Here is a 14,477-nt window from a genome sequence, read left to right on the forward strand (position 1 = left end):
TGTGAAACAACCATGCAAAAGTTTTCTCATGTTACTCAAAGTTTGTGAACTGTCAATAATAATTGTGTGTTTAGTCAAGTTATCACAACTTGAGAAACAGTAGTGGATGGAGGCCCTGAATGTAAAAAAAAAGAAAAGAATAAAATAAAATGTTGAAACAATCTGGACATATCAAATGTTTTACAAACATTTTTTGGTAACCCACTGTGTAATCCAAGGCTGCATCCTTCTGGTCCACTGACTTGCTCTATGCATGCCATCAGTACAGATACGTCACAGCGGTATAATTTAATCACTTCTCCCACTGGTGACTGAATTGTCTCAAGGAAACATCTTTGGACCCAGTTTTGTTCCTCATGTACATCAACGACCTATCCGATGCCCCCAGAAAACCCGATTTTACACTCTGAAGGTGATCCAACTTTGACTCGCAAAGATTCTGGTCCAGCACATAAAACTTGTCATTCAATTGAGGAAAGTGCCACGTTCTCATCACGTCTCTCCAGAAGGATAGTCTTGCGAATGCACTTATCTAGTTTCTTGATGAGCCACTGGAAGAATTTTGCTCTCGAGAATTTTTGACCCTCAACATCATCCATGACCTCTCCTGAGCAGACCGTATATCAAAGCTGGCCTTACATAAACAACCTCTCCAATGCTTTGGGAAACTGCCTCTTTTTGACAGATGACTGCACAAAGTGTTGTACATTACCTTACTTATCCCACTGATGGACAGACATTGGTTGCACCGCTCTCTGCTGATCTGGAAGCGATTAATTTTCCTTGCAATGGCAACTGCTAAATAAAAAAATTTTAAAATACTGTCTTTTGACGGCGGATTTAAGTGAACTGATTACATCTTGGTTTCAAGTGTCCTTTCTTTGAAAAGCTGTGTTGCTGCAATAACTTATGAACCACTCCAGAGATTTCAGCCACATTTGACACATGTATGGAATGGAATGCAAAGATGAACTGATTAAATTTTATATTGAACAGGTCAAAGGTCATGTGCCCTTTGAAATTCATTTTGCAGACCATAACTTGAGTTGGAAGCATCTGATGTTCATTCTCTCGTTCTTGGTCTCATCGAGATTAAACGTAACACCAGACTGACAACTACCGTGAGCAGAGACATACCCATTGATACATTCACATCAAATTCTACTTAGTTTTGTTTATTGATATTTTATGTTGTACTTTGTTTATGTTTATTGAACTTCGTATTATGTTTTTTGATGTGTTTGTTTATTATATAATTTGTCCTTTGATGTCTGCTTTTGTTTGTTATTTTTAGCTAGTTTTATTTTCATTGCACGATGAATTATGTTTGTGTGAAAATGCTTTGCATTAAACAGTGGTACTATAATTACATAATGAAGAAGAAGAGCCAGTCCTTTCGAGTCTTCAGATGCATTGGGCTACCGATGCAGTTTTCATTGGCTGGGAACACAGTCCTGGATGGGTCACCACTCTGCCATAGGATACTTGAATGGCTCATTCTTCACATCCATCCATTCATTGGGACCCTACTTTGTGCAGAGCATTGGTGCTGCCTTAACAGTCTCCTTGGCTATTGGACACAATCCTGGACAGATCACCACTCTGACACAGGATAGCAGCAAGCTCGCACTCATTTTGCTGACCTCAAAAGATGACAGGTAGAGTCAACCCCACCTGGTATTAATTCAACAGCCAAGCAGGATTTGAACTCAGGATCCTAGGATCCCAAGCCCACCACCCTAACCATTGAGCCAACACCAGGCATATTCTTCCCAGTAAGCTGGTACTCATTTTGCCAACCTCGGAAGGATGACAGTCTGCTGACCTCACCCACCTGGTGCTAACGGCATGAGAGGAGCTCAAACTCAGAACCCGAATATCTTAAGCCAGCCAACTTGAGGCTTCATTATACAATGAGCATCAAACGGTGTGTGGTTGTGTACGTGCCGGCAAGCTTCACAGATGGGAAAAAAAGTTCCTGTGCACCGTACCCTTGTAGGACTGTGTGTAATATTATGCCGTTAACCACATCCATTTAGGTGTGATTGGCCCTAAGGCCACGTCGCCGGGCCCGCTCCCACCAGGCTGATCGACAGATGTTGGCCCACCCACCGCTATTTTCCCCTTCATATTCCTATGGCTTATGCGTAGTTGTGCAGTTATGCCTACTCTTCGTGGAATCCTTTCATGTTGAGAACATTTTGAGTACAGCGGTCAAGGACCATCCCACCATAAAATGCAGTCAATTTGTGTGTTAACCAATTTAGAGTTAGGCTGTCAGAAAAGTATACGAAAACGAATTACAATCGGGCTATTTTGGGTCGGTTGGTTTAGAAGCTCAGCGATGTTGTCCAAAAGTTTCATGAGAATAATTGGAAGTGAAATCCTCAGCAGATGACTGTTAAGTATTTTATAGGTTTATAAGTTTATTACTTCGTGGATTTTTGTTGTTGTTGAATCAATCCTATAGCACCAGGCAGTCCAGTCCAGAGACTTCCTGAAAAATAACCGAGTGCTACCCGAGGAATAAGAACATCCAGGTGTCTCAGTTTATCTCATTTTATCGGGATGTTCAATCAATATAGTAATATTTCATTGTACTCAAAATTGTGAAAAGCTACATATTTATACGGTAGTTATCCACAAGCTGCACATTTATAATTGCATTTCAAAAAACCTTCCGCGTCATCACAGCTTATACAGTCGTACTGGTTTTCAAGAGATTTGGGGTTTAACTTCAGTAAATACTGTATGTTTATTTATTTATTTTTTTTAAGTGAAAAAGTCTTCATTAAAAACCCACAAGGAAATGACATTTCAACAAAATTATGGAAGTCTGCTTGGTATTTGGAGTTGAGTGAAGCTTTACATTTCCTGTTCTTGTGGAAAGCGAACTAGATTCTCAGTGCTTTGCCAAGGGATGTCTGGCAGCTTTTAGTGGAGAGCAAAGCCAATATGCCAGATTTCCATACAAGCCAGTCACGGGCTGGAATGAAATGCAATTACCCCCGTCAGGGCAGAAGCTATCCAACCGAAAGTCAAAACCTCATGGACAGCTCTTGGAATGAGCTCCCCGAGTCTTGTGCAGCCCGGATTAATTTCGCTGCATGATGGAATTTGGCTCTTCGGGGATACTTTGCATTGGATTAAAGTCAAACATCCTCCATCGATGGGCTTCTAAGTGTCGACATGAGAGCGACCACATGTAAAAAAAAAGCCTCGAGCAAGGAGGGAGGTGAGACATTACCAGATACGTCATTTGCCGCCAACGTTTTGAACACCTGTTTCGACCGCGTCTTCGAAGGCCGAGGGACCTGCTCAATTTGCGTTGCGCAAATGCGTAGCCAACAAGGTGATGCCAAGTTTCCAACTATCATTCCTTGCTCGTTTTTGGCAAGGTGGGAGCAGATACGAAGCACATTTTTACTGCCTGGACAATGATTAATAAGCACGTATAATGAAGAGAAACAGAGCGAAACAGTAATCACTGATCAAATAAATTAGTCAAGTACATGACCTGCATTACTGTTGAAGCTATAAATACAATCTAAACAGCTTTGTCTCATATATTTGGAAAAAAGACAAAGTTGGTGAAGGGCAGCCAAGGCCGTGTGAAGGGATGAGGAAGAGGTTGATTGGAGCATATAATGATTATGCTCTAGGGTATGTCTTACTCTCCCTGTGCAGAACAGCAGTCCTGTTTCTTCGTGATGGATGAGAGACCTGTTTCCGGAATTTGTCCGTGCCACGACGGGTAGGCCCAGGTCCATAGCCTGCCAAAACAATTTTTTTTTAAACAATCATATTTTGATGTCTCGTTGTGAATCATCAATCAATCTAGCCTCATGGATCAAACATAGGGGTTATAAACCTAATCGATCATGGTGATCAAGCCTTTTTACAATTGAACCTCATAGGGAATTTGGAATTTGACCAGGGTACCAGGTATCTAAAAAGGATGAGGTGGTTAACCTGTACATTTGACCCATTTGATCATGGTACCAGACCAAAGTTGTACTCTCTATGAAAGATGAGTTTGAGGGTCACATTCATGTTTTCTCCCAAAGACAGCAGTCTCCCCAATGCAGTTCATCCTTTTGGAATTTTATCTGCACAGCAAATTTTAGTCTGTACCTAATTTGTCCACGGTAAGGAAAGCTAATGAGCCTCCTCTGCACATGACTTGTAAGTGCACTCTTAAGTGAAGGGAACAGTTACAGCTGGAAGCCACGCACTACATGTACGAGTACATAGAAACACTGGCGTACAAAATACTTACCTGTGTGAATAACAACTTGTGGCTGAGAGAGTTCATAGCAAAGGATTAAAATAGCAATTGCCTAGGAGTTAGGCCAGACATTTTGACCACTGAGCACTCTTCATCTTCGATTATGCAGGCAATGTGGGCCAGTGATAAATGTCCTTCAGAGAGGAGGGGGACCAAAAAAAAAGGGAAGGTTTGGGAGTGGATGTTACTTATCTACAATTCTAGGGTAATAACCATGTAACAACTCATCCATCCATAATCATGTGTATGGCATTGTAGGTGTGGTTGACTGTGTATGCGGTGGGTGGTGGATTCAGACAGACAGACACCTACACCCACACATGTAAGAGTGTGGTGGTTGTCACAGGTTTCCATGATTCACAGCATCAATGGTCGCCATGCCTACCGCTCAATTAATGAGCATATTTATTGGTGAAAGGGTACAACATGAAACACTAACTCGACAGATTTCATATCCATGCTGTAGCACAGTTGGAGAGGAAGCCTCTCCTTGTGAGCCATCTTCCCTGCGTCCTATTCTAATGAGGGGAAGATATTGTCACCGTTTGCTCAGCCTGTTTCAATGTAGGCCTTCCAAGCCTCCAAAGCAAGTCTCCGATGTTTGGGGTGCTATCCAGAAGTCAAATTATGTCCCGTCTCTGCAACATAACGTGCAATTGCATTTGTTGTCCGAGCCTAGCCACCCGCTCAGATTCTTAAACTCGATCACTGCTTGCCACGCTCTTCACAGGCAACATAATACAGGATGGGGGATTTGTCCCCATTTGTGATTCGATCTTAAAGCTTTGTGATGACATTACTTATGGTATGCAGTGCTTTGAAAGCTGTTTTGATGTTCACAGCATGTAGAATACAAGTAATACAGTGAGAGGTCAGTGTAGAATAGCAATACACAACATCTTTAACTGCTAGATCCTCACTTCTCCTGGTCTTTGTATTTCTCTGCAAAGGTCAGGCCTTTCTTTCCGAGTAGTCAGTTCGATGGAAAGTTCCAGACTTCCAAAGCGGTCTTCTGGCAAGAATTATACTGAGTGGTTTGCTTTTGCCTAACGAGTAATAATCGGAACAGGAATTTGGAATTTGAATGGGATGCCGGAAAACAATCACCTGCACTCACTACATGCTTTCAAAAGACACTGTGTGATCTTTAACATGCACCAGCAGCAACTAATGCTGGCACTCGATGGATAGATCGCACATGGATTGACACAATGCCCGGCCTGTAAAACATTCAAAAGGCGACTGCATACCTCTGAGCCAGCTTACCGCCCCTTTGTTTAGGTATGGACAGTTTTCAGTAACCGGGTAAAGGGAATGCTTGCAGCCGCTGTGAACAAGGACCATGTTCGATTTCATTGCGAGCAACTCTGGCAATCAAGGCAGATGGATCAGGCCTGGAATGCAGATGTGCACCTATTGGACACAGGTGTAATCTGGGATGCTCGGAGTGGGCAAAATGAAAGAGCAGCGAGTTGAGGTGCTGCCTGTAAAGTGCACAATCCACAATACACTTTAAAAATAAAAATTCCAATTGCATCGCCATTCCTCACAGAACTGTCTCCGGAGATCCCTCATCATAGTTTTTTGTTGCTCGGCGACCTCAGCGGCAACGCCTTCCTTGACTGGTAATGGGCCTTGTGGGGGACAAGCCCACATGACCTCATCATATCTGTGGCTAGCAAAGGCTTGTGAAATATCAAGGGCTTGGAAAGAAGGAATGATAAAAGATAATATCTTGCTGCATCCATTATTTTTTCACAACTTGCAGGTTGTAGATGAACAACAAAAAAGCTTTGAGCAAATTTGTCAAATTTCTCCATCTCCATATTCATCACTACAGCAGAAATGTGTGAGCACATTGCTACCTTGAAAACTTCTTTATCATAATGTTAGGTTTGAATGGCAAAGTGGTGAGTTGTGGAGAAATTGCATAAGTAATACATGTACCCCTTGTGCACGATGTAATATATTAACCCCAAGAGTGCCATGACACATCGCACTCAGTGGAGAAGGGGGGGGGGCATTGGATTTATCTGGTGTGATTTATCTCAAAAAGTTATGGACGGATTCGGACTAAATTTGGTGGACGAGTTGGGTGTGTGACAAAGACGAATTGATTAAATATTGGTGAAGATACAGACATGAGTATTTTTTATTTATTTATTTTTTAAATGAATCTTCACCATTGAGAGATGGGGCTAACAAAAAACTATATGTAACATTATATTTCAAAAAGTTGTGGATGAGTTCTGACAAAACTTGGTGGATGAGTTGGGTAGGTGACAAGAACAAGCCAATTATATTTTGGTTCAGATCCATATTCAGATCTGGCCTATGAGTGGGAAACAAAATGTAAACTGTTCAGCTTGGCAGATGTATGCCCTCTATCGAGTGCCCTTCTCGTCGTTTCTGATTTTGAATCCTTGGTGGATGGTACTGTTGTTATGGTGGGCAAAAGTGGGAAAAGGCCTGGCAGAATGAAGCAATTGAAATAAAAGCATCTCCCATTGGCGGTGGACGGTCAATGAGGAAAAAGAAAAAAGAAGAAGAGGAAAGCGGCAATCAGAGATGTCGGTGAATCACTCTGGCAATACAGAGGGAAAGTGTGTCTGGTTGCAGACCAGTTCAGATGCAGATATCCATGCTTGTGGTGTTTCTCAACTACTTCAAACTATGTTACATAACAATCTCACAGCTCTACCAAGCTGTCGTGCAGCAATGTGCGGAATTTGCTTGTTCTTCAAGGACACAACTGCTCAAGCTCATCCATTAGCCGCCGCATCCCAGCTAGCCCGGGACCCCCGACCCAACAATATAAAGACAGAAGGATACACGCAAGGAAATTAGATGCAGGCGGTGGCCATTTGGCCCATCATGCCTGTGCAACATCACTTCTCCGATGGTCACATGGGAGAAGTGAACAATTAAGGGTGTGTGAATTCAATCCTCCTCTGTCATTTTCTCCGAATTTTATTTTCCCTCTACATTCGCCAGTTGTATTCATCGCTTGTGTTGTAAAATAAAGTTCTGGCCTCATTGGGGGGGGGGGAAGCAGGGTGGGGGGATGCAGGGGGGGGGTTCTGTTGCTAATTTGTTTACTCATGTCAGGTTGTTAAGAATAAAATAGCTCGCTATCTGGCTCTATCGTGCCTTGATTTGAGCGGCTTAATTAATAATGTGAGACGGGTGTAGAACTGTAGAACTTCTCGAAACCTAGGTCTTCCGTCATTCCGCTTGGCGACACGACTGGAAATATGTAATCCGACTCATTGGTCATCCGAGGCCATGATGGTCCACAGGTTTCTTGTGGGATAAGTCCCACGTAAATCCTTCTTTATGACGAAGTTGAGACTTGAAGGAGGAAGTGCACGACAATAATATTGTCCCTTGCACAGAAATGTTTTCTACAAAGACGAAGTGCAAGAAAGTTAAGGATATTGCTCGATTGTTACATCACGTGGAAGGGGGTCCATAGTTCGATTGTGTTAAGAATAGTATGGACAATGTGAATGATGTCGCTTAGATTTATCCCTGTATCAAGGAAATTGTCAGAAGCAAGTAGTTTTGTAAAACGTGCACCAAGAAAGCAGTTAGTGTAAACTGTAAAACAGATAGAGTAAGATTGTATCATGTAAAACCTCCTGTTTCAAGTGAGGCCAGGTGGAGGGCTTGGGCATAAAGACACACGGAATGTGTGACGCCCTTTAAAAGGAAACCATCATGAGCAGTTTGGCCAATGGATTGCAGGCCTTGGTGGTGAGAAGGGCTGTAGAGCCTTGTTTGAGAAAGTAACACTTTTGAGGGTCAGCCCCGTGGGGCAGGACAACCCAAATTAAGATGCCACCCACACCAACAGGAGGCCAATAATGGAGAAGTAACATCTTCCTCTCTCTGCTTCGTCCTCCGAAGAGACATCCTTTTCATCTCGCCTCCCTCATCGCCATTTCTCTTCACTATCGATTCCTGAGCCACACTTCGTCCATGCCACGCTGACCTGCACAACCACACCACTGTGGTGGAGCCACACATCGAGCTCGTGTCAGTCACAAGTCTCGCCTGTTCTGTTCAACCCTTTTTTGTAAGAGTCCGGTATTTTGGGGCCATTATTGGGTTAGGCCTTATAAATTTCTCATACCAGATCTGTCCGGGTTATGTTGTCCTGTCTATCCCCGTGTCGGTGTTTCTCTTAAATTAGAAGGGCACTCGGGAGAGCACATACCTCCGCCACACAAAGCCTGATCCAGTAGAACATATCAGGCCCAATCATTATTGAAATATCATGCAACATATAATTTTTGGCCAAATTTCTCAATGGTAAAGAATCACTTTAAAAATTAAAAAATTCTCGCATCCAGATCTAGAGTTGGATCTTCACCAAAATAAAATCAATTCAACCTTGTAACACACCTAACATGTCCACCAAGTTTCGTCCGAATCCATCCACAACTTTTTGAGATATCGTATTACATATTGTTTTAACCCAATCTATCAATGGTGAAGAAGCACTTAAAAAAATTATAGTAGCCCGATCCAGATCTTCACCAAAATCTAATCAGTTCGTCCTCATCACTCACCCAACCCCTCCCTCTCCACCAAATTTCGTCCGAATCCATTCACAACTTTTTGAGATATCCTGTACACAAACAGACAAGCCGGTAGGCAGACATGGGTAGTCGACTACCCAATAGAACCTGACGTGATGGGCCCGTTCAATGGGGAATGACCTGAGGATTAAGCACAAGAAAATTCATGATTCGAGCTTCAAGGGTTAATGCTGCAGATTGTTTTTTCGTTAAAAATTTAGTCCTCCCACATTGAGGTTTTTCAGCCGTTGCTTGGCAACGGAGGGGTCCATAGCAACGGTTCTTTCTCACACATGACTAGGACATACCATGAACCTACCATACCAGTTTCATGTATATCTGACTCATAGTCTCTGAGATATAACGAACTTCGTTTTTTTATTGTTTTCGACCAGGGTTCATTCAAAGTCTATCTTCTCCGACAGTTTTCATAGGATCCGGCTGGAAATTTTTGACAATATGGCTGAATGTACTGCCCACAGTCGCTCGTGGCCCGATTTTTGATTTTCGAAAAAAAAAAATATTTTTTGAGATTTTTTTGAAAATTTCAAAGGTCCGTTGCTCGGCAACGGATGGGTCAATAGCAATGGTTCTCATTTGCACACAACTAGGTCATGGTATGAACCTACCCACCAAGTTTCATCGAAATCGCCATTGTATTAACGGAGCACTGGACCAAACAGACATACATACAGACAGACAAACATCGACGGAAATACTGATAATAAGGGTAGACTAGATCGACTACCCAACAGACAGGGGTGAAAAGACAACCTCCTTCCACCTTCGGTGGTGGAGGTAATAAACAATTTCAATCACAAGAAGTGTCTTCTCACCTTTTAGCCTCCCATGTGTTTCACCCCCAGGTTTAGCTTTCATTCGAGTCAATCTATTTATTCGAACGCAGCCTGTGGCTGCTTGTCTGCACCATTTATTCTGGGGGCACAGCTGTGCCACTGATGCAGTGCCCCTGTTTTCAGTAAACTGGCACACATTTTGCCAACCTCGGAAGGATGACAGGCTGAGTCAACCCACCTGGTGTTAATTCAACGGTATACAGGGGCTTGACCTCAAGACAACAATATTTTAAGCCAGCCACCTTGACCATTAAGCTAACACCAAGCTTTTCATTTGGGTGATCCTTGGTGAATGAAAAATCGTAATTAATTGAATGTAGTAAACTTAAACATATCTTAGCAACTCGCGGGGGATGCACCCCCGGCTCAGTCGGACCGTGTTGACGGACCCCGTCTGACGAGACATAATTTTTAGGGCTTATCATCTTCCACCCATGTGACCGATAACTTATACCGTCAAAAGCAGCCGCTAAATTAGTCGACAAAAACAACGCCAGGGCTGTTTGTTCATCATCCCCTCCTTGGTCAAGTACAAGCACAGCTATTCCACATGGATCTCTTTCACTCCCAGGGTTACACTGAACACTTGTCATTGGATTTTGGACAATGCGTACGACTGTACACACAAATGTACATTCCTTCACCTTATGAATATTGGATGAGGTTTCAGCAGACCCTTGGTACTATTGGATTGGTAGGGGAAATGTGACATGTAATCTCACCACTGCTCTTAAAGCAGCCAATCTTTAGTTTATCTTTCTGTGCAGTCTCTGGCTCTGGCAAATGTGAACCTTTGATATGTGCTCTCGATCACTGAAAACATCCTGAAACCTTCGTAAAAAAAAAAAAATATATATATATATACTGAATAATATTAAATCGTCATTGCAGATGGGAAAAGAAGCATTTGCTTTTCTGACAATGCCCTCAGATGTTGAAGCTCCCAGTGAGCGAGAAGAAAAGTTGCCGAGAAATAACTGCGGATTGTGTATGAGATTTGTGGACTCGATTTTGAAAATCTTTGTCCACCCCATGAACCTGCGATTGTAGGCAGTTTTGACGTCAATCTTCGTCAGATCGCACACTGATCCTTTTACTTCAACACCATTTTGAAAATCATCTCCTCTCAATAGGGGGCTGTTATGATAAGCAGGTGACTGTTACACGAGCAGTCGGTCGGGCAAGTAGCCCATGTCAATGCATGCGATTCCCAGTTTGAGAGTCACCGACAACCAAAGCGAGGAGCACCAACAAACAGGCGACATGCCTTACCGAGCCTCGTTTATAGTCTCCACACACCTCCTCAGACGACGACATAAAATGGATTTGCATGCCAGGAAGGAAGCTGGGTTCACCTCGAAGCGCTTTACAGTCACAAAAAGCCAACAAAACAAAACGATTTTCGACCATCTTTTGACACTCGGCAGGTCTGCATCACAACCACCGCTCCATTGTGAGCAGCGGGTGCTTTCGACTGGGAGTCACTCTCCCCGAGACCTTTCGAAGCGACCCGTTGGCTCGTGAGATTACAGTCATCGCTGTTAAAGCACGCAAAAGGATTGATGGCTTGTGCAGCTCTCATTGAAACGGTAATCTTTTCCTCAGCAGGAAGCCAGAATACAGCCCATTCGACACTCACAAAAGGTTTTCCTGCACAAATTGGTGATGCAGTGGTGCTGAAACATGTCGTTCCTCAAGAAGTCCTCCCCCTTCTCGAATAATTTTCTGCCTGACATGTTTTCGGCTTTTATCCCCAAGTAGCCAAATAGGTATTTTATACAGGGACAGTGGCTATATAAAATACATACATATAACGAACGTACAACGATATCCCAAATAATCTATTGGATTGAAATGTGCTGGTTATTGACGGCCAGGACCTCCATATTGTGTTTTTCCTCCATCAGCATGCCACAAACTTTCCACGTTCAACATATTTTCAAACAAGTCATACGGTTGCCTCTTCCACTTCCCTTCACTCCTCCAGCTCCCTTCTACAAGCTACTCCGACATCATCTATCTATAATTCCAGCAATATCTGTGTGTGTGTGCGTGTGTCTGCCTGTGACCGCTGTTTCTCGACAACCACTGGTCCGATCTAACTGAAACTTGCCAGGTATATTGCTGGGGACCTGAGGATGTGCCTTTTCAAGGTTTGACATCAATCGGACAAGTGGTTCTCAAGTTATGGCCATTTATTTACCAAACCAATGACAGGATACGTTGCTGCGTATGCGTGGCCGATGGGGAAGAGATCCTCAGCTGTGTTCCCCATTACGGGTTACAACGTATGGACTTCCGGATAGTGATGACTTCCTGTATTCTAATAATTTCTCGATTTCTTATGCGCATTTATAGATAAATACAATGCCCCAATCCAGTCGTCGTTTACGAGAGCGAAGGAACGGCCTGTGTGGTTGTGTTTCTGACAAACCGTTCTGGTTTGAAAGTTTATCATTATTTATTTTTTTGCACGTATGGCCACACACTAGTTTAAAATAAATTGTGGAACGTGCGAACAGCAATGGATACATTTTGTTCCAGTACATGTTGCAAAAGTATGTATAAAGGTTCTTCTTTTGCAATCTTTCCTGTGAATTTGCTGTTGGGATCCTTCATACATAACTAAGTGAAATGCATGAAGAGGACAAACCTGAAATTATTATTTTAACAGGGAGACTGATGTCGATCCAAATCTTATAGAGTCCTGCCACTTAGTTGTGGACAGTATTTGCATTCCTGATTCTTCATTTATAACTTGCAGGATAAACTGTTTTAAACAAGTTATTTTTTTAAAACCTTACATAACTTTAAACTTTAGCAATAGGTTTGGCACAGTATAAAAGTACAACCCACATAAAAACGAAAATTACCACGTTTGAGGGTCTTCAATAACTGACACCCCCCCCACCCACCCCTACTCAACTCTCTCCTACTCCCTCCAAAATCAATCACAACGTTTCAAAAAGGCATTTCATGTCCAGTAGTTTGCATTGTGGTGTTGTGGAGTTATGTTTGCAAAAAAAAAAAAAAAAAAAAAATGCAGGCTTAAAGCCTGCATAAAAGGTGTCCCCCCCTCCTACCACCACCGAGGAATAAAAACATTGTCGCCATGAAATTCCCAGGTCTGAAGCCTCCTTCGACGTATTATACGAGTCTCGACATCAAACAGTTTTACACATACACAAACCTCCTTTATAGGGGGTTAGGACTTACTACTAGCCTGTCGGGCCTCGCATAACATTCGATTCCCTGTCTGAAAAAGATAGATGTTCAAGTGTGAAATAGATAACAAAATTAAATTAAAAACTTTTCAAAAAATGCAATTGTTTTGCCATAGTGCCCTATCTCCTCAGCCACACTTCATATAAAATATGTAAATGGCCACTTTCCTTTTCTCTGTCGTGCTTGGTCACATTGCTGCACAGTAGATTAAGGTTCATATAATCAACAATCTATTTATTACCAGCCTCTCTTTGGATAAAGGGATGGTTGTGGTAAGATAAACTGCATGGCAAGAAATAACAAGTTGAGTCAGTGGTTGAGGACAATGAGGTACTGAGGGGAGTGGTATGAGGGGTTGTTATGCATGAACGGGGGCACGCGATACCTTCCTCGGAATACAGTTCAGGCAAATGACTGAAGTACCTCGAGTATCGCACCAGACATGCCTTCACTGATGGAGCTGTTCACCAGGCAGAAGGAGGAACTCATGGCAGCGTGAAGATGTGCTTGGGGTAAAGGACCCACAAACCAAACTCCACTCATACTGAAAGAGATGCGCAAAATAAATTATGATCAAGCCACCGATGACATTACAGTTCTGTTGTGTTGTCTGATGATAAAGCAAGGAGATTTCAAATGCAGAGTTTGAGAGACTTCTCTGGGGTATAATCTCAATGAAATTTCCAACCATATATTTATGACACTTTATATGAAACAAATGTTGATTGCTACGTTGCTTAAATATATATTTTTTTATCTGGTGCAATCATCTTCCAAAAGAACATCAGTAGTTGTGACATTAAAAAAAAAAATTAGAAAGAGCAATCAGAGATTGCAGACCCTTGCCAGGACTTGTTTTGTGTGGTGTATTTTGTGTGACAAGTAAATGGAAGGATTTACTGAATGAAAGGTCATTGATTGCAAATGAAAGGTCTCCGACTCGAAATGGTCGAGAGGTGTAAAGGTGTCTGTTCCCTGAAGTGTCCATCTCGTTTACCCCGTGTTCCCCGCCCCATCACTCTTCCTTCCACAGATCTCCTCATGTATCTGTTCCCTCTCCTGTCCCTCTCGTCTCCTGCTCCCTCTGTTATACCTTCTGTGTGTTAGCTCTTACACAAGCCTCGATGTAATGTACAAAAATAAATAAATAAAGAAAAGTCAAATTGTCTGAAGGTCTAATGTCGAAAGGTCGAGGTGGTCGAAAGGGTCTTCAGCATTTTAAGAGCTTGGAATTATAAAGGGTCTTCATCATCTTTAACGGTCTAAACGGTTTTAGGGTGATGATCTTGTGGGTCTCAAGGGGGGCTAAAAGGTACATAGGAGTCGAATGTAATTAATACACTCATTCACGTTCTGTGCGGTGTTCTAAGGGGGCTTTGGGGTCTTAAGGGTCTCAAGGGGGGTCTAAAAGGTATATAGGAGTCGAATGTAATTAATACACTCATTCACGTTCTGTGTGGACAAACGGACCCAAATGCAATACCCTCTCCTCGGGCGAGGGTAGTGAGGGATAGAGTTGTGGTT

At 42.6% G+C, this 14,477-nt stretch overlaps 1 protein-coding gene across 2 annotated transcripts in view; it reads right to left on the reverse strand.

The window, feature by feature from the left end:
- Positions 1-14,477, reverse strand: part of GLT1D1 (glycosyltransferase 1 domain containing 1) — a 60,375-nt gene that overhangs the window by 9,091 nt on the left and 36,807 nt on the right. Inside the window, exons 10-11 of one of the 2 annotated variants that reach the window (XM_085860278.1) lie at positions 13,377-13,497; positions 3,675-3,773 (exon numbers count right to left, since the gene is read on the reverse strand). In XM_085860278.1, the coding sequence (XP_085716404.1) occupies positions 3,675-3,773; positions 13,377-13,497 (220 nt within the window). The remainder of the gene's footprint in view (positions 1-3,674; positions 3,774-13,376; positions 13,498-14,477) is intronic. The other variant, XM_085860279.1, reaches the window with a different exon arrangement.

The sequence above is a fragment of the Eptatretus burgeri genome, chromosome 16 (assembly GCF_056783735.1).
Source record: "Eptatretus burgeri isolate ZD-2024b chromosome 16, Ebu_testis_v1, whole genome shotgun sequence".
NCBI classification, from domain to species: domain Eukaryota; kingdom Metazoa; phylum Chordata; class Myxini; order Myxiniformes; family Myxinidae; genus Eptatretus; species Eptatretus burgeri.